We start from the raw sequence: 23,300 nt of genomic DNA, 5'->3' as shown, positions 1-23,300 counted from the left end.
GGTGGGGGTCGGGGTGGCGTCGGGCTTGTGAATGAGAGAGTTTAGGTGAGGCCTCCTGAGCACGGGGCAGGGCGGGTGTTCAGATGCCTGGTTCCTGTGAACACGCCTCGTCCCTCTTCCACGAGGCCTGTGGGTGTGGACTGAGGGGAAGGTGCTATGTTGTTTTGTCTCCTGAAGGTCCTGTATCAGGGCTTCTCTCCACCTGAGACCCAATAACCCCTGGGGCCGAAGACCTTAGTGGTCTCAGTGCCGGGCCTTTTTGCCTTTGTTTGTCTGCTCTTGGCTTTTAAATTGACATCAGTGGAATAACTTTGTATAGGAGACCCTTGCATTAGGTGGTGTAGAAGACAGATAAGTGGTTTGCTGAAGTTAAGGAACCAGATTACAAACTCCAGGGCCTCTGTCGTGTTGCACGCTGGCCGCTGGAGAAGGGGGGACATGGGGCTGGGCCAGGGCCAGCCTCTGCTCGGGGGTCACGTGCCGCTCGTTGCCTCTTCCTGTACGTTTACCCCGAGCTCAGTGCCTTCCTTTCTGATGAAGCTTTTGCAGAAGGAGAGCGGGGTGAGCTTCTGTCTCCGGGGCGATGAAATGCAGTGGGCGGGTCCAGTGGGCGCCTCCCTGGAGGGGGCACAGGCCCCTTTGGGATCTGAGGGGGCCTCCTCAGAACAGCACCCACCCTGGTACAGCTGACATCTAGTTCATGCGTGTTTGACCGGCCGGGGCCCCGAGCGGCCCAGAGCTCACTCCAGCGGGCACTTCCTCTGTCCCTGGCAGGGAGGAGGGGGCCACACCCGCCCTGGGGGCCTGAGGAGATGGGCTGGCCCTGAACCCGGTGACTCCGTGGAGGCAGGGAAAGCGCTGAGGCCCCAGACCCTGCCGAGGCTGAAGGTTGGTGCCCCCCGGGCTCGTACTGCTGGGGCGGCATGGCCAGCCCACTGGTGGTCCTGTCCCATGACCTGCCCCCCACCTGTGTCCTGACACCCTGGGATCCTGACTCCCAAACCTGCTCCGCACAGCCAAGCCACATCCTGGAGTCGTTGTCCGGACGAGCTTAGCCTGAGAAGCTGGAAGCCCGCAGCTGGCAGAGGACAAAGGGGCGCGATGTGGAGCGGGGGGGGAGGGGGGCCCGCGACTGGGATCCAAGCCCATTGTTCCCGGAGGACTGTCCTGGGCCGATGCCCCCTAGGAGCCCCCCACAAGGCCGTGGCCGTGCTCCTCACAGCTGCTTGCCAAGCCCGTCAGGCTGCGCGGCTGGGTTGCTTGGGCAGTGCAGGCCCTTTGTTTAAATTACAGCCGCTCCGCGAATTCTGATTAATCTTGCCCAGAGTCTAATTACTTTTTCTTGTCATTGTTTTCCCCACATTTATCACAATACGCCTCCTTGCTGGGCTGCACTGGCGCCGAGGAGCGGAGGCGGCCCTACGGCTGCCGAGCCCTGCGGTGGCGCCTGGAGCCCAGCTGGGCGTCCTGATCACTCCTCTGTCCTCTGTCCTCTCGCCCCTCCCTCCCGAGAGGTGGGCCGGCGCTGGGGGGGGAGTTCTGATGGTCCCTGTGTAGGGGACGTAGTTCCTATAAGGTTCAGTTTCCATTTCAAGCCGACTTCTGGAGTCTTGGCTGTGGTGAGCCAGGTGCCGTCTGCAGGGATGTTCGCTCTTTACGGGGACAGTGGGTCCCTTCCAGCCTGCGGGTGACAGCAGAGCTGGGACGGCTCTATGTGTAGGTAAACGGCAGCAGTTTAGGAAGCTGATGTTTAGGAAGCTGGCCGTGGTCTCCCCGATGTGGGAGAGGAGGCCAAGGAGCGATCCCCGCTCCGCCCCCAGCATTCCATCAGGACCGTCTTCAAGCACATGGCCACGCTGAGGGGGTTTCACGTTGGGCATGTAGATACCCACCACCCAGATTCTGCCATCAGGAGCACGTTTTTAAAAGAAAAAATATTGTGAAGGTTAATTTTGTCTGAGGCATTGGGGCTGTTTTCATCTGTTTTTGGCACCGTCTTTGGTAACTGCCATGCGGCGGGAGCCGTCGGGTGGGCAGCTTGCAGGTCAGCGGCGGCCCTGGTGCTGGCCGTGTAGGCCGACCGTGGGCATCTCTGGCCTTGTAGGACCGTGGTGAGGAGGTGCACGGCCCTGACCTTCACGGCCTCCGAGGAGAAGGTTCTGGTGGCGGACAAGTCTGGAGATGTTTATTCCTTCCCGGTGCTGGAGCCGCACGGGGGCGGCACGCTTGAGCTGGGACACCTGTCGATGCTGCTGGACGTGGTACGTGGGCGAGGTGCTTCACTGGCTGCCGTGCGGCTTGGGGACGGGGAGGGGCGGCTGGCCTGTGTGCCAGGTGGGCGGCCTTGGGCTCTGCTGTGGGCGGGGCCCCAATTTCAGAAGGCGACGCTGGCAGCCGGGGGCGGCGGGGCTGGGGTGGGACCGTGCAGGGACACGCAGGAACCAGGGGGGTCGTGAGGGGCAGATCCGCAGGACTCGGTGACTGGCTGGATGTGGGGACATGTGAAAGGAAGGAGAGGAAGGTGACGGGGTGCTGGAGACGGGAGAGGGCACGGCCGGGCTGGGGCGGGAGCAGTAGGTGTGTGGGGCAGCTGTGGCCCTCGGGGGGCTCCTGTGCTGGGGCCCGGGCTGGGAGGAGGCGAGCCGGCCGTGCGGACCAGCCCCTCTGCCCCTCTAACCCTCGTGCACAGGCTGTGAGTCCTGACGGCCGCTACGTCCTCACTGCTGACCGGGACGAGAAGATCCGGGTGAGCTGGGCCGTGGCTCCACACAGCATCGAGTCCTTCTGCCTGGGGCACACCGAGTGAGTGTCCCTCCCCCCAAAATACACCGAGTGAGTGTCCCCCACAACATACACCGAGTGAGTGTCCCTCCCCCAGCATACACCGAGTGAGTGTCCCTCCCCCAACATACACCGAGTGAGTGTCCCTCCCCCAACATACACCGAGTGAGTGTCCCTCCACAACATACACCGAGTGAGTGTCCCTCCCCCCAACATACACCGAGTGAGTGTCCCTCCACAACATACACCAAGTGAGTGTCCTCCCCCACCAACCAGCGTACCCTGAGTGAGTCCCTCCCCACCTTCCTCTGCAGAGGGAGGGTCAGGCTTGAGACACAGGCGGACCCTTCAGCTGGGAAGCACCCCCTCCCTCTGCCCCCTCCCTGCTGTGCTTTCTTCTAAAACACCAGTTCCAAGGACAGTATGAAAAACAGTGTAAAAACAGCTCATTTGTTAGTTTGCTACATTGATTGCAGGTTGAAATGATAACCCTTTGGGCACATTGAATCAAGTCAAAACCTAGTATTAGAGTTAACCTCACCTGAGTCTGTTACCTGTTTAGCGTAGTTACCAGCAGATGTGAAATGCCCCTGGCGGCTCACACCGTGGCTGGGGCTGGGTTTCTGTTGGACGGGCCGTCCTGAGCCTCCGCAGACACCTGGGGTCTCCTGTGGCCCGTCTCCCCCCGTGTCCTAGACTCTGGGTGGGGGTCTTTATTGCTGTCTGAGCCCTCGGCACAGCGCCAGCCACGCAGTAGGTGCTCAGTGGGTGTTTCAGTGAATAAATGACCAGTCATTGCTCTTGAAGAGTCTTGGGTAAGGCCCTGGAAACTATGGTTTCCGCCCCTTTCCTGTTGAGACATGGAAGCAGCTCGTGCCCCCTGTCGTGGACACGCCCCCCGGGACACAGGCTGCGTTCATGCTGCTTGCTCTGGGGAGGGGCCGGCTGCGGGCAGGACGGAGCCCAGCCCAGGGTGAAGCTCTGGGCGGCCGGGACAGGGACAGGGACAGGGACAGGGGCCCCCTCCCACCCCCCAGGGGTCCCCAGGTGCCCGTGAGTTAGCAATGGCTTTAGAGATGCTGGTGCATGACTGGCAGCACCTCCCTCCCCGCCCCCGCCCCCAAGGCTGGTGCCTGGGGGGCTGGGTTGCTCGGGTGAGGCTCCGTGGGTGTGACTCTGGCTGCGGGTCAGTGGCGCTGCTTCACCGCCCCCCGCCCCGTGCCCGGCTCGCAAGTCACCCTGGTGACCCCGTTGATGTGTGTGCTCGGGGGCAGCTGCTCTGGGGCCTTTCTGGCAGGCGCGGCCTGGAGTGACACGGCCTGCTCCCCGCGCATTCACGCGGCTCCTCTTGGCTGCAGTCCGGGCCGGGGTCCGGGGTGACACGGGCCGGGCGGAGTCGCAGCAGCCCGGCTCACCCTCTGCTTCTCTCCACCTGCAGGTTCGTGAGTCGCATCTTCGTGGTGCCCGACCACCCCGAGCTGCTCTTGTCCTCCTCCGGGGTGAGTGCGTCGCTCCCCACGTGCACCCCGGGCCGGGGCCCCCCAGCAGGCAGCCTGGCTTTTGTCCCCGGCCGCGAGCCTTGCCCGGGCGGCCGTCCACTAGGTGGGGCTGTGGTCCTCAGTGCAGGGCTGGCCGCGCGCTCCCTGCTTCAGGGCTGTGCGCGCGGGCGTGTCCGCGTGCTGAGCTGGACCGCGTGCAGGGACTCGGGCCTGAGAGGCCTTAGAGCGTCATGGTCTCAGTTAAGATGGTGGTGGATGGCCCTTTCCAAATCCCAGAGGGACCTGGTCAGCCCTTCTCCCTGACCCGCCCGCGTGAGCGCGTGGAGAGGGGCTGGCACTTGGCCTCGGGAAGTTTGATCAGTAGGCGCAGCTGCTCCGCCCCAGGAGCCGGGCCGGAAGCCCTAGCAGGTGAGCGGTTGGAGGCGCCTTTCTCTAAGGAGTAATGTTTGGAAGGACCCTTAAGCGGCGCTTTTGCTGAAGTGCAGGTGTTGAGTTAACAGGCTCTGCTTCTTCCTTTCTTTTCAGGGGCTCTGCCCACAGCCCTGCATCCTCGCCTTTCCACCTTTGAGCTTTTTATACAACTTGGTGGGCTGGGGGCCTCATGGACTCCTGACAGGCAGGCCTTCCAGGTCGGGGCCGCGTCCACTTCCTTCACGTGTGCTTTCTCACGGGCTTTTACTTTTCCGTTCTCTTGTCCTGTTCTTGAAAGCGACGTGTGGTCCTGTGAAAGTAAAGAGAAGAAAATAAAGGTGCTAGAGTTCCCAGAAATAGCCAGTTTCTGTGAATTTTGCTATAAGGCTCTTTTATAATAAAAAATCTTCAGGCACACAGGCAAGTGTAGCGTGGCCCCCCTTGCTCTCGCCACTTAGTTTTGTCAGGTCCAGCATGTTGCTTCTGCTTCTTTTAACAGAAATGCAGTAGGGCTGCGCTGGCCGTCCTGCCCGTCCCACTCCTGTCCCACCTCCTCCAGGGCCACCCAGCCGGGGTGTGGGGTGGTGTGTGCTGTACACGCTGTGAAGTGCCGTTTGTATGTTTATTTAAAAAGTCAGATCCTGCTGTACGGCTTAGGATGGAAACTAGCCCCCCCTGCCCCACGCCCTCCGAGGCCGGCCTGGGAGCCTTCAGCTGTGGCCTCTCGATGGCCCGTGTTTCCAGACGGCAGGAGTCATCTGTGTCCGCTCTTACCATCTGTGTGGGCAGCGGCGGTGTCCTGCCTGTATCCCCTCCCTCTTTGCTGGTGGGCTTCTCGTCTCCTGAAGGTGCCCCCCGCGTTGTTTTGGGGGTGCACGTTATGGGGCAGCTTTCTGAAGGTGTGGGGAGGGGGCGTTAGGGGCCTGCCTTTCGGGAGGTGCCCTCCGCCCCCGGCACTTGGCTGTCGGCGGGTGTACGCAGATTGTCAAGCCGTTGCTCCAGGGTTTCCTCTGGTGTTCAGTTTGCTTGGTTTTCTCCCCTCTGTTTCTTTTGAGACGTCTGAGGCCATCGCGTCTGGGTCCTTTATGTGGGGTCTGACCGGGGGGCCTTTTCATCCCGTGCTCTGGAGAATGATGGAGTGTGGAGGGTGGGGGATGTCGCAGGGGGCCCTGAAAATTAGCCACACGGTCGGTGGCTCCTTCTGTTACGAGGCTTCAGGTCGACAGACCTGGGAGTCTTCTTAGGTTCACGCCCTCTGGAGCGCCGCCCCCCGCCCCACCTCACTTTTCCTGGAGTTTGTGCAGCTGGATGTTGGACCCGCTGTCTGACTCTCTGATTCTTTCCTTCATGTTTTTTCTCTCATGTTACTGCTCCCTATTCTGCTTTGGGGGAGATTTTCTCAACTTTATTTTCCAGCCTTCTGTGGGAATGTTAATTTCTGCTATTAATTCTAATTTTCAAGAACTCTTTCTGGTCCTTGGATTGTTCTTTCTTCACAGCCCCCATTCTTGCATCCTGAATGCAGACCTTTGATCTCCCTGGGGTGGTGTGGCATGTGTTCTTTTGGGGGAGGTATTTTCCTGTGTGTTTCCTTTCCTGCCTGTGTGTCGCCCACCTTTTGAGCTGGAGGTTTTCCCCGATGTCTGGTGGTCTGCCTGTGCGTTTACGACATTGGGGTTGGGTGTGTGAGCCTGGTTGTCGGAGTTGAGCACTGGGCCGCCTCCTTGGGACCCCACGGTCCACGTGGGTCAGTCGGTCCTCCTTTTCTCGGGGGGGGCGGGGGGTGTTTCCCATCTGCATCCTTTGGGGGTAGGGGACCCCGGTGTCCCTGAGACCAGGGCCTCTTGTTCCTGTTGTCTGCAGCCAGCAGCCAGGTTCTGTCTGCATCTCCCGCCGTTATCTTTGTCCTGGAGGGTTCTGCTCTGAGCACCCTTTGTCGCCTGGAGGGGGGGTTGGGGGCGAGTGGGGAGACCTGCAGACGTGCACTCATCTCCCTGTTCATCAGCCATATTCGTGGCAAGACATTTATACTCACATCTCAGCACCCAGAGGTTCCTGCCCTTAACCGTTCAGGGGAAGTTAATTTTCCTCTTTTTCTTTTGCTCATTTTAATCACACAGAGGTTCTGTCTCATTGGACTTCGTATTTGCTCTGCAGGTGGACGTGGCCTCTGCCTGTCTGGTTTTAGTAAAGATTCCACTCACCAGAGGGGCTTTCCGAGGTGGATGCCAGCAGGGACCCGGCTCCATTTCACTCTCTGTCTGGGCCTTCTCTTTTAGATGCGTGTTTCTGTTTCCTGCCACCTTAATGAGTGTTGTAACAAATATTTCTTAATATAATCCTCTCTTCTTTTTTATGTTATTGAGGTAATGTTGGTTTATCATGTGTAAGTTTCACGTGTACAGCATTGTATTTGGACTTCTGCACACAGCAGCGTGCTCAGCACCGAAAGCTTAGTTTCCGTGCGTCACAGCGTGATACAGTGCACCCCTTCACTCATCTTGCCCTCCCCCACCCTTGGTGACCACTTGGTAACCATTACTCTCTTCTTTGTATCTACATGTTTGTTTTTGTTTGTTTTCTGTACTTTTTATATTTCACGTATGAGTGAAATCATATGGTATTTGTCTGTCTTCGTCTGACTTATTTCACTTAGCATAACACCCTCCAGGTCCATCCATGTTGTTGCAAGTGGCAAGATTTCATTCTTTTTTTATGGCTGAGTAATGTTTTGTTGTGTGTGTGTGTGCGTGCACCACATTCTTCTGTTGATGGGCACTTAGGTTTAATTTTTTGAGAAATCTTCATAATGTTTTCCATAGTGGCTGCACCAATTTACACTCCGACCAACAGTGCGCAAGGGTTCCCTTTTTGCTACATCCTCACCGACACTTGACATTTGTTGTCTTTTTGATAGTAGCCATGCTGGCAGATACAAGGTGGTACCTCATTATGGTTTTGATTTACATCTCCCTGATGGTTAGTGATGTTGAGCATCTTTTCATGTGCCTGTTGGCCATGTGTATGTCTTTTTTAGAAAAACATCTGTTTATATCCTTTGCCCATTTTTAAAGGTTTTTTTTTTTGTTGAGTTGTAGGAGTTCCTTGTCTGTTTTGGATATTAACCATTTATCAGATACATGATTTGCAAATATCTTCTCTCATTCTGTTGTTTGTCTTTTTGTTTTGTTGATCATTTCTTTTGCTGTGCAGAAGCTTTTTAGTTTGATATAGTTCCATTTGTTTATTTTTGCTTTCTTTTCTGTGCCTGAGGAGTTTTTCTGCCAGTACCATGCTGTTTTGATTACTGTAGCTTTGCAGCATAATTTGAAATCAGGGAGCGTGATACCCTCCAGCTTTGTTATTCTTTCTCAAGGTTGCTTTGGGCTATTCAGGGTATTTAGTGGTTTCATATAAATTTTAGGATTTTTTTTATGTCTGAAAAATGTCATTGGAATTTTGATAGGAACTGGATTGAATCTTCAGTTGTTTTAGTTAATAACGTACATTTTAACAATGTTAATTCTCCCAATCCACGGGCACGAATATCTTTCCATTTGTCTGTGTCTTCAGTTTCTTTCGACAACGTCTTACACTTTTCTGAGTATAGGTCTTTCACCTCCTTGGGTAAACTTATTTCTGTTCTTTTTGGTGCAGTTGTAAATGGGATTGCTTTCTTAATTTTTCTTTCTTTTAGTCTGTTGTTAGCATGTAGAAACACAACAGATTTTGTACATTGATTTTATACCCTGAAACTCTAATGTATTCATTTATTATTTCTAGTAGTCTTTTGGTGGAGTCTTTTCTATATATAAAATCACATCATCTGCAAACAGTAACAGTTTTACTTCTTTTCGAATTTGGATTGCTTTCATTTCTTTTTCTTGTCTGATTGCTGTGGCCAGGACTTCCAGGGCTGTGTTGAGTAAAAGTGGTGAGAGTGGGTATCCTTGTCTTGTTCCTGATAAACCCTCCCTTTTTTGTTATTTTTGGAGCCCACATCCAGGCCGTGCCAGTTGACACTCTCATGGGTAACAAACGGACGTCCTCTTTTCACCCATTCTTAAACAGTGACATGGACAGCTGTCACGTGTTCATTAGCCCCAAGTTTCTCCCCATGCAGATGCATGCCCACGGATGGGTCCCTGTGTGCACGTGTGTGTGTGCATGTGTGTGTGTGAGCACTCCCTGCCTGAGCACAGCAGGCGTTGTCTTTGACCTCCATGTGACAGGTGTCTCGTGCCCTTGCCCATTTGGCTGTGTGGGGTCACCCATGTTTTCTTAGTGGCTCGCGTGACTCTTTGCACAGGTGTTATAAGCAAAGAGCCTGTAGCTGGGAGAGAGGCGCCCTGGCTGTCGCTGAGTCACCCCCACCGCCTGGTGAAGCCCCGGTGCCTCACCGGGTGCTAACTGTCCTTGGTGTTGCAGGATGGCACCCTGAGGCTCTGGGAGTACAGGAGCGGCCGTGAGCTGCATTGTTGCCACCTGACCAGCCTGCAGGAGCCGGCAGAGTCCCAGAGCGACAAGGTAACCTCACATTTGTCTTGGGTTTGTCGGAGGCTTGAGGGCACCTCTCCAGTTGTTGGGATCCTGTGGAAAAAATTCCTTTTACGTTGGAGAAGTTTTATTGCTGTCACTGCAGACTTCTTTCAGCTTGAGAGGAATTGTGTATTTCAGACTTTGAAGGCACCTTGTCAAGTCAATGGGAGATAATTTATATTATATTGCATTTGAACCACTAATTTACAGGAAGGCCTCTAATCCTCTTGGAAATGGAAAAAATAGTGGTGCCTGGGAGGGGCGGGGCTGAGCACACCCAGGGTTCCCTCCCTCGTCCATCGTGGGTCAGCCTCAGGTGCCCAGGGTGGTGCACGGGCCAGTGCGTCCCAGGTCAGGGCACCTGGGCCCTCAGGTGTCGGGATCTGCAGGGGAGAAAGTGGGGCTGCCCTGATACTCCCGGGTGGCTGACCTGTGTGGATGGGGTCCAGGGGGTCACACGTGGACGTCTCTGCCAGCTTCCAGAGGCCTGGCTGGGTCTGGCAGGGAGGGAGGGTCTGTTCACGCGTCTCCCTGCCCTGCAGAGCTGGCCCACAGGCTGAGGTCGCGACGGCCAGGGTGGTAGCCCGCGGCATTGGGCTTTCCCGCGTGTCTGATGAGAGCTGGGCCTGAACTGAAGGGCTCTCGCCTTGTCCTGGGCTTTTCAGTTCTCTCCTCCACCCCGAGGCCGCTCTGCAGCACGTGGGCAGGCAGGCCTGACCTGGGCCAGAGCCCTAGGACCCCAGGGCTGCGGCCACCCAGCCCAGTGGCTGCAGGGGCCTCCGGGTCAGTGGGCTCCAGCTGCTCTGGCTGTCCCCATGGGCGCCTCCCCCTTGGGTTTCTGCAGCCACGGTGCCCTCTCTGAAGTCTCAGCAAATAGAGGCCTGCGTGTTCTGCCTTCTTCACATCCACGCCCTCCTAAACCTCCTGTCGCCACTGGACAGCAAGGAGAGTGCAGGGCACGTTGGGGACCGGAGTGAGCAGTTCCCTGCACGAGCCAGGGCGGCCCCCGAGAGCCGTGCCCCCTCCACCCCCCCGGCTCTGACCCCAGGCTGCTTCTGCCAGGTTGTGTGGACACGCGTGTGCTTGCTGTCTGCAGTCACAACCCCCTTTTTTTTGCCTTCATAGTTTTGCTGCTTATTAGTCTTTCAGGCAACATCATGACTCTAAAATACCATGCTATACATTTTCCTCACTGAATTTTACTCATAAAGTCACTCTTATTTATGTGAGGAGGGGGATGAGTTTTGCCATTCCCATTTTATAGATTCAGACACTTTAAAACAGAGACTGAGCAACTCAATAATGTATTGCATCGGCACTAGTGCCAAAATAAACGACAATGCATAGGAAGTAATTTTTTTTTATTCCCTGACAACCCCTTTCTTTCTTCCACGTGTGCTCTCTGTCCTCCTTGCTTTTTGACCAATTCCGTTGGCCTCGGAGACGTTGCCCAGGCTCCGGAGGGCGGACGAGAGCCACGGAGTGGCCTCTGCCGTCTGCCCTGTGTGTCGGAATAACCTGTGAACTGTGCCCTCGCTGGTGTCCGGAGTCCTGCTGTGTCCTCTCTTTGCCTGGGGGGACCGTCTGTCCTGCAGTGATGCTCGCGGTTTGAACAGAGCAGCCCGGCGTCGGGTCCTGACAGGCCGACGTCGCTGAAACCACTGCTTTTCCTTTCAGAGGTTTGCTGCGTCCAGGATCACTTACTGGTGCCAGGAGGACTGCGTGGCACTCCTGTGTGACGGGTACGCCCACGCGGACCCCTGGTTCCCGCGGACCCAGGAGGGAGGGAGTGGCAGCTTGTGTCTCTGAATAGGAGGCTGGGGCGGCGTGTCTCGTGCAGCGTCTCCCTGCAGTGAACGTCCCTTCACGGGCCCTGCTGGCGGGAGGGGCGGGCTCCTTCCTTCACACCTGACCTCACTGGCTGTGCGCGTCCACGAGTGTGAAGGTCGCACCGGCCTCCAGGTGGTCTCCTGCACAGCTGTGGCAGAATCCACCTGAGGAGGTCCCTGTTCAGCACGAGACCTGTGGGGGCAGGCGGTGCTGACAGGGTGGGTGTGAGGAGCACGGGCCGCTCCCCGGCCCCCTCCTGAGCGTCGTCTGCGTGCCGGGGACGGTGCTTGGGGGCCTCCCGCGTTCTCACTTGTCCCAGCCGCGAGTCTGGGCTCTGTGGCTGAGCTCCTGCTGAAAATGAGGATGCAGGGTTAGAGGCTGAGACGCTGGCAGCCGTGGGCTGGGGCTGAGGTTGGTGCCCAGGGTCCAGTCCACTGCTCAGCGGGAGGAGTGGCTGTCTCCTCTGCGTGGTGTCGTCTTTGCTGCGTGTAACCTGCCCCAGGGCTTCGGGACCGGAGCGTGCGTTAGCTCACACTTCCCGGGTCGGGGGGCGGGCGCAGCTCGGCTGGGTGCTCCGGGCTCAGGCTGTCACGAGGTTGCAGCTGAGATGCTGGCGGGGCTGGCCTGGGGCTGAGCACCCCTGGCCCTGCGTCATAACTGTCCCCTCTCTCCCCGGGAAGGCTGCCGGTGGTCTACCTCTTCCAGCTGGACGCCCCCCAGCGGCAGCTGGTCTACAAGCAGCAGCTGACTTTCCAGCACAGAGTGTGGGACGTGGCCTTCGAGGAGACCCAGGGGCTGTGGGTCCTGCAGGGCTGCCGGGAGGCCCCCCTCGTGCTCTGCAGGCCCGTGGGCGGCCAGTGGCAGGTGAGACGGGTGGGCCCCCGCTGTCCCCCAAGCTGGGGGGTGGGGGTGACAGCTGTGACCCCTTTCAGCGTGATCACGTTGGTGCCAGAGGCCGTGTCCTGGGAGGGCAGCGGCCACAGGGCTTGCGACGTGGGCACAGGGAGCTGGGTGCCTGGCCGGGTTCCTCAGTGTGCTGGTGTTGTGGGGGGAATCGCTGTCATTGGCACATTGTTCCTGTGAGTGTCCCGGCCCACAGGTGGGGGGCCCTGGGTGTGTGTCCTTAACGTTCGCAGCCTGAGCACAGCCTCGTGCTGGAGCAGTGGTCCCGCTGGACGCCGAGGGGCCCTCCTCACAGGTGGCCTGTGTGTGAAGCAGGGATGTCACCTCCCCCCGTCCCGCGTCTCTCAAGGCGCTGCGGGGAGGCCCAGGGGACGCTCGCAGAGCCCTTTGCAGGCGCGCACGTCCTTTGCGGGTGCTTGGAGCTGCCCCGACAGCTCGTTCAGGTATTTTCATGTGAAAACTCGCCGTGAGGGGATGCCGCCCACGGGGCCTGTCAGCGTCCAGGCACCTTAGGCAGAGTCGCCCGTGACGAGCGGGCAGTGCGCGTCCTGGGTTTCCTCGTGATGAGCTGTGGTCGCTGCCGCGCTGGATGAGCCAAGGAGAAGGGCGCAGAGGTCGGCGCAGAGGACAGGGCTGTCTGTTCCTGAGCCATTTTCTGATAAAGTGTCCCCATTCGTCTTCTCAGCCTGTTCCCGAAAGTGCCGTGTTGAAGAGGGTCTCCGCTCACCTTCGGGAGCACTGGGCCATGTTGGAAGGTGAGGGTGAGCCCTGGCCCGGCCTGCTTTTCAGGGTCACATCTGCCATGGCCGCGGGCAGAGGCAGGCTCCCGAGCGCGGTGCCCAGCAGGGAGCCGTTCCCGTGGGTGAGGATGCGGGGCCCGTGGCGGGGAGTGCGTGCGTCCTCGTCAGCACGGCCGAGCTGCTGTGAGCTGGTGCCTGCCCGGCTGCAGGGCCGTGGCGGGGCCGCGCCGTCGGTCCCCTTGGCGGCGATGCGGGTGCCGAGAGCCCCTCTGTCTGTATTGGCAGAAGGCGGGCTCTTGGGACGCAGCTTCTGGCCGGGTCGGGGGGTGCTTTAACGCAGCCCTGAAACTCGGGTGCCTTCACTGGAGTAAAGAAGTCGTTGCTCAGAAGACTTCTTGGGAAGACAAACCACCATCCGGGTGGAGCGCGGGGCCCCCGAGCTGTGGGGACGCAGGCGCAGCTTCGGTGTCTGTCGATGCTGGAGCGGCCCCCGCGTCTCTCCCGGGGTGACGCGTGGGCTCCGTGTCCCCGCCAGCTTCCTTCCTCTCCCCTAGGGCGACGGGGGTGACAGGGCTGTGTGCTCCCCAGCGCTGTGTGGTTTTGCTGGGGCAGCGCTGTCCCTGTGGAGCTGGCGCAGGGTAGCCCTGGGTCCCCGCCTGGCACAGAGAGCCACCCACAGGGCCAGGCCCAGGCGCGGGCCCTGCTGAGTGTCCTAAGATGTTCTGCACGTGAAAGACCCTGTTAACAGTGGGCGCGGGGCGGGGGAGAGACGCTGGAGGACGCTTGGAGGTCCCAGGTGCAGGGCAGGGTCGCGCGCTTGCTGACAGGTTCCGTGGGGTTTCCCGCTGTGGTGAGGTGGTCTCGGTGGGGCTGGCTGGGGCCCCTCGAGCCTTGACCTTTACTGAGCCCACGTCCGTTGCCTCTTGCTGCGTAACCTGTCAGCCTGTGCTTAGAGGTTTCGGACAGCACTCTGCTCACCTCGCTGTTTCTGTGGGTCCTGCGGGTCCGCTCCCCACTGGCTACACTGGGCTCAGGTTCACCTGCCGCGGGGTCTGCATCTGGGCCATTCGGTGGTTGGAAGGATTCAGGTGCCCGCTGACCCTTGGCCAGAGGACACCTCGGTCCCCGGCACAGGGGATGCAGCCATGGCCTGTGCGCCTGGTCTCCGAGGACCCCCGCCCCACCTCTACGTGTCCTGCTAGAAGTGAGTTGATCCATCCCGGGGTTCACGCTGGAGGAGATGCTGCAGGTCCACGGAGAGCAGGGTGGTCACCGAGTTCATTCCCTGTGGCGGGAGGGTCCCTCTAGTCCGCCGGGTCCCCGCTAGAGGCGGAGCCCCGAGTCCTGCCTGGCACGCCGCACCCACTCCTGTTCCTCCCGCACAGGCTCTGCTGGTGCAGACGGCGGCTTCAGCAGCCTCTACAAGGCCACCTGCGACAACATGACCACTTACCTGAAGAAGAAGGAGGAGCGGCTGCAGCAGCAGCTGGAGAAGAAGCGGCGCAGGGACCCACCGCCCGGGCCCAACGGGCAGACCAAGAAGATGAAGGCGGGGGAGGCGCCGCGGAGCTGCTCCTCCTAGCGTTAGGGACGTGCCTCGGGGACACGCCTCGGGGTTGCTCCTCGGGGATGCTTCTCAGGGACACTCGCCGCCTCGGGGCAGCGGGGTGTCGTGCTCGCCCCTCCCGCCTGCAGCTCCTGGCGAAGGCCAAGGGGACGTCATTCCCGACTCAGGCTGGGGGGCGGCGAGGTCCATCCCGGCTCAGCGGACACCTGGGGCCATGGACGGGACCCTGGGCTCTAGAACATTCTGTCGCTGAGCAGACCCCCTCTGGGCGGAGGGAAGCCGTGCAACGTGTCAGCCGCTCCGCGTGGGCAGCAAGTGCTTCCCACCGTCCCTTCACGGTGTCGGGAACAGCACCCCGAGGTTGTGCGCTTGTCCTCTCCGGCTCGTCCTGCGCGGCGTCCCCTAGGGGAGCCTGGAAGCGGACGTCGTTACAGCGGGGCGGTGGATACCTGGGCTTTTCTGTGGTCACCTGGCCCTCCTGGGTGGTCTGCCATGCTGTCCAGCAGATGGCCGCGGGCTGTAGGCCTAAGAGGGGTTAAATCCTCAGTCCTCAGGTGGCACTGGCTCCAGTGCTCAGGCTCCTTGGCGTGCGGCGAGCTCATCGCCAGTGCTGGTGGGGATGTTGGTGGGGACGTGGGCTTGTCCGTGAGGACAAGGACGCATGAGGACGGAGGAGCCCCGCTGGACACTCATCTGCAGGGAAGTGATGGGTGATGCCGTGTACGCTTGTTTTTGACTTGAACTTTTGCACATGCTGCAGGGCAGGAGGGTCAACTGAATTCTAATGACTGGTCGATAAAGATGAGCTTTTTTGCAGCTTCTGGAAATTTTAGCAGCAGCATGTGAAACTAATCTCAAAAACATATTGAGCGGAACCATTTTTGATGAGCGTGCTGTTTCTGATTGAAACATTCGCTTTTTGATTTGAAGAAGAACGTTTGTTTGGTTTCACGGGATACTTGGAAACAGACCATTTTGTGCATCAAAGGCTGGAACACTTCACATTTTTCCTAAGTGCCTCGTTTTGCTTTAAACTCTGATCTGAAAAGAGTGCTGTTTGTGACCCGCTCAGGGTCACTTCCCACCAGGGACATCAGGACTTCCCCACGTCGGGGGCTGGCTCAGCCAGAGGCGGAGAGCAGCGGGGGTGCGCCTGGGACGGAATGGGGTGCCTGGGCAGAGTCGGGGCGCCCTGGCCGTGGTCCCGTAGGAGGAGCCTGGCCTTGGTAGCACTGCTTTGGGCACAGGAAGTGTTTTTGTTAATAATCTGCTCTGAAACCAGTAAAAACCAATAATTCTTGGTTTTACAGGAAATGTAGGTTTGTTCTTGTTGGTGTCTTGGTCTGATAGGGGTCAGCAAACTGGCTCGCAGGCCACATCCTGCCCGTTGACCAATTTCCTGTGGTCTGTGAGCTAAGCATAGTTTTTAGATTTTCAAATGGTTGAAAAAAATCAAAAGAAGAATATTTCGAGATACATGAGTGTCCTTAAATAAACTTGTACTGGGACACGACCACGCCTGCCTGTTTGGAGGTGGTCAGTGTTGGCTTTGGGGCTGCAACAGTGGGGTGGGGTGGTTGCCACGGAGACCAGATGGCCTGCACAGTCTAAGATGCTTATTATCTGGTCCTTCACACAGAGGCTTGTCAGTCCACGTGAAGGTGTCTCTTAAATCTGTGTAGTGTTTTAAATGAGCTGGTTCATTTCCCCGCGTTCCTTGTGGTCCCTGAGGGCAGGTAGGTGGAGCAGCCTCTGAAACCCTGTGTCCCGGCTCCGGGCGGTGGGGACGGCGTTGAGGGGTGTGTGAGGCTGGCCTCCCGCACCTGACGTAGGTTAGCAGGTAGTGCCCGGCAGTCTGTCCAGAGAGCAGAGTGCAGGTGAGAGGAGCCGCGAAAATCTGCGTTTCCGGGGATTGTTTTCAAGTTCCTTACATTCTTATCAAAGCTACGCGTGCACATGTCAGAGACCAGACTGTACTGACAGGCTGACTGACCGTGATCCAGTCTGCTCCTTCTCCCACACCCCCTCCCCACTTGGGTGACCCAAGCCTCTGTTCCGGGGGCGTCGGCCACCGGGAGCCCAGCAGCAGGTGGGGGGAGTGCGGTGTCCTTCCCCGTGGGCTGCATCCCTCTAGGACTGTAGCCTCCTGGGGGCTCTGGCTCCACGTGGCCCCGGAGGCAGCGGTGGCTTTTTGGTCCTGACACCCTGTCCACGCCTCTGGAATTAGTCCTTCCATCAAAGGGCTCTAACGGATCGCAGGTGAGCGTGGGCCGAGGTCTCGCTGGAACCTGACTTAGAGACTGTGCGTGCTCACGGGCCCCTGGTTGTCCCGAAGTTTCTTTTCCGGTTGGTGGGCGCAGACCCGCCAGGACCCCCCGTTGCGTTCCCTGGGCTTGTCTCTTCACCTACAGCAGCAGCACCCCCGCCTCCCTCCGTGGCTTTGCCTTGAGAGACCGGGTCTGTGGTCAGCTGATTTGAAAAGCAGTTTCTTTGTCTCTTGACCTTCGGGAGCCGAGGGGCTACGTTGGCTTTCTTACCCCTTTACTTTTACTTATCTCCCATTTTCCATTCTCTTTTAGTGTCTGTATGTTTTGCTTTTGGGGAGGTCCCTTGAGCTTTGTTCCAGCTCATTTATTGATTTTTTTTTAAAGGCCTGGTTATCGTCATTTTGAGTTCTGAGTGGTTTTGTTCCTTCGTTTTGATGCTGGTATGCAGCTGGCGAGTGCACGGAATGCACAGACGTCACCAGCTGCTACACGCGTGTAAGGGCCCCCGCAGCAGCGGAGTGGTCCCCAGGCTCCTTCCGTCCCACGCGCTGCCCAGGCCGACCTGACGCGCCGGCTTGCCGCTTCTCACGCTGCTGTGTGTGGTCGTGGTGGTGGCTGTGTCGTTTTCTGTTGCTGCTCCCCATGTGGAAACACCTCAGTGCGCCCACCCCGCTGCCCGTGGGCGTGTGAGGAGTTCCCAGACCTCGGCTGCGATGAGCGTCTGGTCCCTGCCCTGGAACTCGCGTAAGCACTTCTGTCGGGAGTGCCCTTGCTGGCCCGCAGTCACTTGGACGGTGCAGCCCACCCTTGTTAGTGTAACGCCCACTGTGAGTGTAAAAGTCGGTACATTTTCTTCATCAGCGTTTGAGGTTTAATTTTGCAAAGGTGCAAGCTTGGAGTTGTGGGCCACTGTGTGGGAGCCAGTGAAGCTGTCCACTTTGTGTCGAGACTTAAACTTGATCTTGTTCTCAGCAGGGTTACCTTAAAAAAGCGTGGGTCAGCACACGGGGGGATGCCAGCACAGGGTCACGAGGACACTCAGGCCTGCAGGCAGGTCAGCATGGCAAGGAACTGAGCCTCCTGCCAACAGCTGGCGACTGACCGTCCTGGGAGATCTTTCTAGTATAAATGTGGAGAATGTGCTGTGTTTTTCCTGCAGCACCGTTGCCTGAGTCCTGTGTGTGTTGACGTGTATTTTTCTTTCTAATTTCCATTGTGATTTCTTTGTTCCATGGGCTATGTGGAAGTGTGGTTTAATTTCCAGATGTCTGATGTGTTTTCTTCAGATTTTAAAGATTGGTTTCTGGTTTTAATTTCATTGTGGTCTCAATATACTTTGATTTCTTTCCTTTTAGGTTTATTGAGCCTTGTTTGATGCTCCACAGTATGGTGGTGGTTTCACGTGCCCTGGAGGAGAATGCGTCCCGCCCTTGTTGGCTGGAGGAGGGGCCTCTAAGTGTCCATCGGGTTGGGTTGGGGATGCTGTAGGTCGTTACCAATTTCAGGAACAGCACCACCGTCCTCCTGATTCCTGTGTACCCTCGTCACCTCCTGAAAGCAGTACCTGAATGTCTAACTCTGTGGAATTGTCTCGTTTTCCATTGTCCTAGTGGTTTCTGCTTCCTGGGTTTAAAACTTCTGATATTTGGTGCTCCCACGAGGAGGAGTGTGTGTCCTGATGAGGGATGTCTGTCCCTGGTCCTCTTCTTTGCTCTGAAGTGTAGGTTATCTGACGGTTACAGCCGCTCCGAGTCGGTGTTAGCATAGAATTTCTCTTCTCATCCCTTTTAACCTGTGTATGTGTTTATATTTAAGGTTTGTTTTTGTTTTTTTTGGTAGACAATGTCTTTTTATCCTCCAAATTTTGGATTTTAGTGGAAATTCAACTGAAACACATCTGTGGTCTAAAGTGTTCATTAGTCGCTTTGAAAAGTTTGAAAAAGCAGATAAAACTAATTTTGAGAATATAGTCCATTTAACCAAATACAGCAAAAATAGTGTTTCAACCTGCAGTCTATATACAGGTTATTCATGAGCTATTTTACATTTATGTTTAGTCCTAATTGTTAGACATCTTGTGCGTACTTTACATACGCCCGGCCCCTGTCTCAGAAAGCCGGGCAGCCTAGATCAGCTGCGTGAAAGGCCTTGCCCTGCCCTTCTCACACCCTAATTCCCACTCTTAAGCCGCAAATCAGCCCGTAAAGAGTGACCCTTGGCAGCCCTGGGCACCCCAGCGTCCATCCCAATAGAGGCAGCGCCCCAGGCCCACACGCTTGCGCACGTGCTGTCTCCTCGCGGCCGCGCTGGGTGGCCCTCGGGCATCCTGTGTCCTCCAGGACTGAGGAATAAACCCCGTTCCTCCAAGTTCGCTGACGGCTTTTGCTGAAGTGCGTCCTACAACCGCAAGAACCAGACGGGCTGGTGCAACCACAACTTTCGCCTTGGTGGGGAAAACGTCTGGGGGCTCCCTGGGAGTAATTTGGGTTGTACGGGGCACGTGTGCAGTTTCGTAGGGAAGCTGCATGCCGAGCCCAGGCTGGCTGTGTCATTTCCACTCCTGTGGGCGGTTTCTCGGCATCCTCACCAGCATTTGGTGTTATCGCTGTTTTATCGTATGTGAGCTCTGAGAGTCCTTTATTCAAGTTCTTTGCCAGGTATAGTTTGCAAATGTTTTCTCCCAGGTGCAGCTTCTCTTTTCATCCTTTGAACGCAGGCTCTTTAGCAAAGCAAACATGTTCAGTATTGATGGCGTCCAGTTTATCAGGTTTTCCTTTGGCGGATGGTGCTTTTGGTGTCAGGAACCCTTTTCCTAGCCCTAGCCCCTAAGGATTGTCTCCTGCGATATTTCTAGAAGTTTCATAGTTTCATGTTTTACACTCAAGTCCAAGATCCATCATGAATTAGTTTGTAAGATGTCAAGTTCTGTTCTTTGTGGATGTCTGCTTGCCCGGGCAGCGCTTGTTGGAAAGACTGCCTCTCCTCCATTGACTTGCTGTTGTGGCCTTTGTTGTGGAAGGGTATTTTCACGTGATGTAGCTCTTTAATTTCGGTTTCTTTGGAAAAGTTCCTGCTCTGTCTTCAGGCCGCTCTGGTCTCTGCAGTGTCCGTTCCCCTCTGTGCTGGTGGCCTCAGCGTCTGAGCACAGAGTCCACGCCCAGCTTTGTGTCCCTGCAGCTGGAGCCTCTGCCTTTTCCTTTGCGGGTTGGCACGATGGAAGGCGTGGTCAGTGGAGGTTGCCGGGGGGTGGGGGTGGGGTCACTGCAGGAGGATGGGGCTGTTGCTCAGGGGCCCAGAGGCCTTCCTTCCTGGGCTGTGCTGTGCCCGCAAGCAGCATGGAGTGCTCAGTGACACCCCAGTGGGCTCCCAGGGCACGTCCACAGCACCCCAGCGGGAGGCGTCCTGGCATGTGTCCTGGCAGCACGTCCAGCTCCCAGGGAGTGTGTCTCCTGGTGCCCCGGTGAGTTGCTGGAACCCTGGAAGGAGGCTTTTTGCTCACCAGCCCTGGCCTGCGGGACCTCGGCAGCGCCACCGGCGGGCGGGTCACAGCCACACCCCTTCAGACGAGGTCCAGTTTCCTCCCTGCCACCCCCTGCGGGATGCTTCCATCTCCCTGCAGTCCACAGGTGCCACGCTTCTCAGGCCTGTTCCTTGGACCCTCTGCCTCCGTCCTGGGGGTGCTGGCTGCTCCCAGACCTCAGCTTCCTCTGTTCTTTAAGGTTCTTTCACTTTACTGCGCAGCCCTCTGTTCCTGTTCAACAGTTCTTCATAGAAGAGCTCTCCTCCTCATGTTGTCTGTGTGGTCTCTGCCTCTTGACTGATATGCCTTTGTTTCCCGCGGTACGTGATGCGTCTTCTTTCCCTGGCTTCTTTTTTTTTTTTTTAAGGTTTTTTTTTTTTTATTGGAATATAATTGCTTTACACTCTTGTACCAGTTTTTGAGGTACACCAAAGTGAATCAGCTGTATTTATACACATATCCCCATATCCCCTCCCTGCCACGACTACCCCTCACCCCTCCCCGTCCCGGCCCTCTAAGGCATCATCCATCATCGAGTTGCTCTCCCTTTGTTATCCAGCAACTTCCCACTGGCTGTTTTACAGTTGGTAGTATATATATGTCTATGCTACTCTCTCACTTCGTCCCAGCTTCCCCTTCACCCCCCGCCCCCCCCCCCCCCAAACCCGTGTCCTCCAGTCCATTCTCTGCATCTGCATCCTTATTCTTGTCTTGTCACTGGGTTCATCAGTACCATTTTTTTTTTTTTAGATTCTGTATATATGAGTTAAAAATCTAGAAACAACAAATGTTGGAGAGGGTGTGGAGAAAAGGGAACTCTCTTGCACTGTTGGTGGGAATGTAAGTTGGTACAGCCACTATGGAGAACAGTTTGGAGGTTCCTTAAAAAACTAAAAATACAACTACCATATGATCCAGTAATCCCACTACTGGGCACATACCCAGAGAAAACCATAATCCAAAAAAAAACCATGTACCACACTGTTCACTGCAGCACTATTTACAATAGCCAGGACATGGAAGCAACCTAAATGTCCATCCACAGATGAATGGATAAAGAAGATGTGGCACATGTATACAATGGAATACTACTCAGCTATAAAAAGGAATGAGATGGAGCTATATGTAATGAGGTGGACGGACCTAGAGTCTGTCACACAGAGTGAAGTAAGCCTGGCTTCTTTTAAAGCCCTCCTCTCATCACTGGTTTTCTATAATTTGATCATGGTGTGCTTTGGGGGGTGTGTGTGTGTTTATCCTGTTTAGCATTTGTTGAGTTTCTTAGGCCTGTGGATTTATCGTTTTTATCAAATTTGGAAGTTTCCAAGTATTACTTCTTCACATGTTTTTCCCACCCCCTCTCTCCTTGCCTCCTGCGGCGCCAGCCCTGGCTGTTCCAGACTGCTGGCTGCCGGCTCCCAGGCCGGCGAGCCTCGGCGGCGCCCTCCGGCCTTTTCCTCTGCGTGCCTCCCTGTGGGTAGATGCTGTTTCTCACCTTCACGTTCCCTTGTCTTTTCTTCTGTGGCGTCTAAGCCGCTGTCAATCCGAGGCTGAGCATTTTCCACATCAGATACTGTATTTTCCATCTCTGTAATTTCAATTTTGTTCTTTTACTATCGTCCCTCTCTCATCATACTCCTTTAAAAAAATGTCCTTGAGCTTGTGGTGAAGACGTAAAACGATCGTTTTCAGTTAATTTCAGTTTCTCTGTCCTCCTTGGTCTGTTTCTGCTGACTGGTTGCCTTCTGTTCACGGCGCCCATTTTCCTGCTGCTCAGTGGGTCCAGGAGGTTTTTGTCGGGTGCCTGATGTGACGTTTTCACGGCTGAGTACTCACTTTATTATCTTCCTTTAAAGACTGTCTCTCTCTTCCTGGCAGGCGGTTAAGCGCCTGCCGATTAAGTCGATCTTCTGGGGTCCGGTGTTGAGCCCGTTAGGGCGGCTCTGGAGCAGCCTTTAGAGGGGTCGCCTGCCCCCCTTCTCAGGCCAGCCCTGCAGGCATCCCTGTTGAACACCGTGTGTTCGTGAAACCTGCCCGTGCTGGGCTGGTCGGAGTGGCCTGCGATGACCCCTGGGTCTGGGAATTGTTCTGTCCTCACACGTACTCGTGAGCCTTGCAGGGTTTCACCCACACGTGTGCAGGCTGGTGTTGGAGCACAGGCCCCAGGGGACCCCGGGCAGCATCCCCTCACCTGTGCAGAGCCCTCTTCGCAGGCGCCCTGCCCCACAGCCCACCTGGACCTGCCCTCCCTGGGCTGCGGCGGGAGAATTGAGGCACAAAGTCCTCAGGCTGTGCCACCGGGTTTCAGGTCGGTCCTGGGGGGAGGATGTCCAGACCCCCGTGCCGCCTGTGGTCTGCAGTCGAGTCACATGTGTCCTGTGGTGAGCGAGGCCCGGCCTCTCGTCTCTGACCTGCCCGTGACCGTCCTTGGCCCAGGTGCTTGGCTGTGTTTCCTGGGGGGAGGGGCTGACTTGAAGGTGACCTTTCCAGCCTTTCCTGTTATGTGAATTGCACATCTTTCCCAAAAATGTGACTTTTGGCTTTTTTTTAGATGTTTTCTTTTTAATATGGCCTTTTTTTTTTGGTAGTCAAATTTATCCCTATTTTTATGATGTTGGAGTCTCACACTGTATTTGGGAAGGTTTGCTCCACTCTACACACCTTTGACACAGCTGGTTTAGGAGGGGGGTGTGCAGCAGAAGCGTGGGACTGAGGACAGGACAAGCCCACCTGACGTGGGGAGGAACGTGTGGGAAGACTGTGACTCCCGCATCAAACGCCGTGTATTCCCCCCACCCACCCCCCCGCCGCCCCCAAGCCTGGCTTTTTACCCGTGAAATGGAAGCAAGGCGGTGCTAAGATTCACAGTGGGATTTGCCCGTTTTTGAAGCAGAAAATCACCAGCCTGACATTTGCTGTTATGTTTCGCTGGTTCCGATTCCACAAAGAAACGAAAGAACTGAAATAATAAAGCTGTGTTCATGGCTCCTCTGGGTGTTTTGTTTTGCTCTGATTTTTTGCTGGCCTGACGGGGAGGGGGGCACCTTGAGGGGGAAGAGCCTGTGGGCGGCAGCGGGCCCGGTGGGCGGAGGCAACCACAGAGGAGGTCAGGGCTCCTGGAAGCCGGCGTGCCAGGCCGAGCATCTGCTGGGTCAGTGTTCTCTGCGGCTACCGGCTCAGACGGACCATCAGCCGGAGAAATCAAGAGGCTATGAGACGTCTGTCCCAGCGACCCTGCTCAGG

At 56.6% G+C, this 23,300-nt stretch overlaps 1 protein-coding gene across 3 annotated transcripts in view; it reads left to right on the top strand.

Moving 5' to 3' along the window:
- WDR4 (WD repeat domain 4) overlaps window positions 1-23,040 on the top strand; it is a 29,877-nt gene extending 6,837 nt beyond the window's left edge. For 2 of the 3 annotated variants that reach the window (XM_057697054.1, XM_057697055.1), the window contains 8 exons: window positions 2,105-2,261; window positions 2,690-2,802; window positions 4,220-4,280; window positions 9,120-9,218; window positions 10,908-10,972; window positions 11,741-11,924; window positions 12,649-12,718; window positions 14,089-23,040. In XM_057697054.1, coding sequence (XP_057553037.1) covers window positions 2,105-2,261; window positions 2,690-2,802; window positions 4,220-4,280; window positions 9,120-9,218; window positions 10,908-10,972; window positions 11,741-11,924; window positions 12,649-12,718; window positions 14,089-14,285 — 946 coding nt within the window. In that variant the 3' untranslated portion in view covers window positions 14,286-23,040. Of the gene's footprint in view, window positions 1-2,104; window positions 2,262-2,689; window positions 2,803-4,219; window positions 4,281-9,119; window positions 9,219-10,907; window positions 10,973-11,740; window positions 11,925-12,648; window positions 12,719-12,988; window positions 13,908-14,088 lie in introns of all 3 variants that reach the window. The other variant, XR_009047723.1, reaches the window with a different exon arrangement.
- The last annotated feature ends 260 nt before the right edge of the window (window positions 23,041-23,300 follow it).

The sequence above is a fragment of the Hippopotamus amphibius genome, chromosome 10, assembly GCF_030028045.1.
Source record: "Hippopotamus amphibius kiboko isolate mHipAmp2 chromosome 10, mHipAmp2.hap2, whole genome shotgun sequence".
In the NCBI taxonomy this organism is placed as follows: domain Eukaryota; kingdom Metazoa; phylum Chordata; class Mammalia; order Artiodactyla; family Hippopotamidae; genus Hippopotamus; species Hippopotamus amphibius.
Note: the sequence above shows the minus strand (reverse complement) of the source record. Positions and strands in the feature narration are given on the sequence as shown.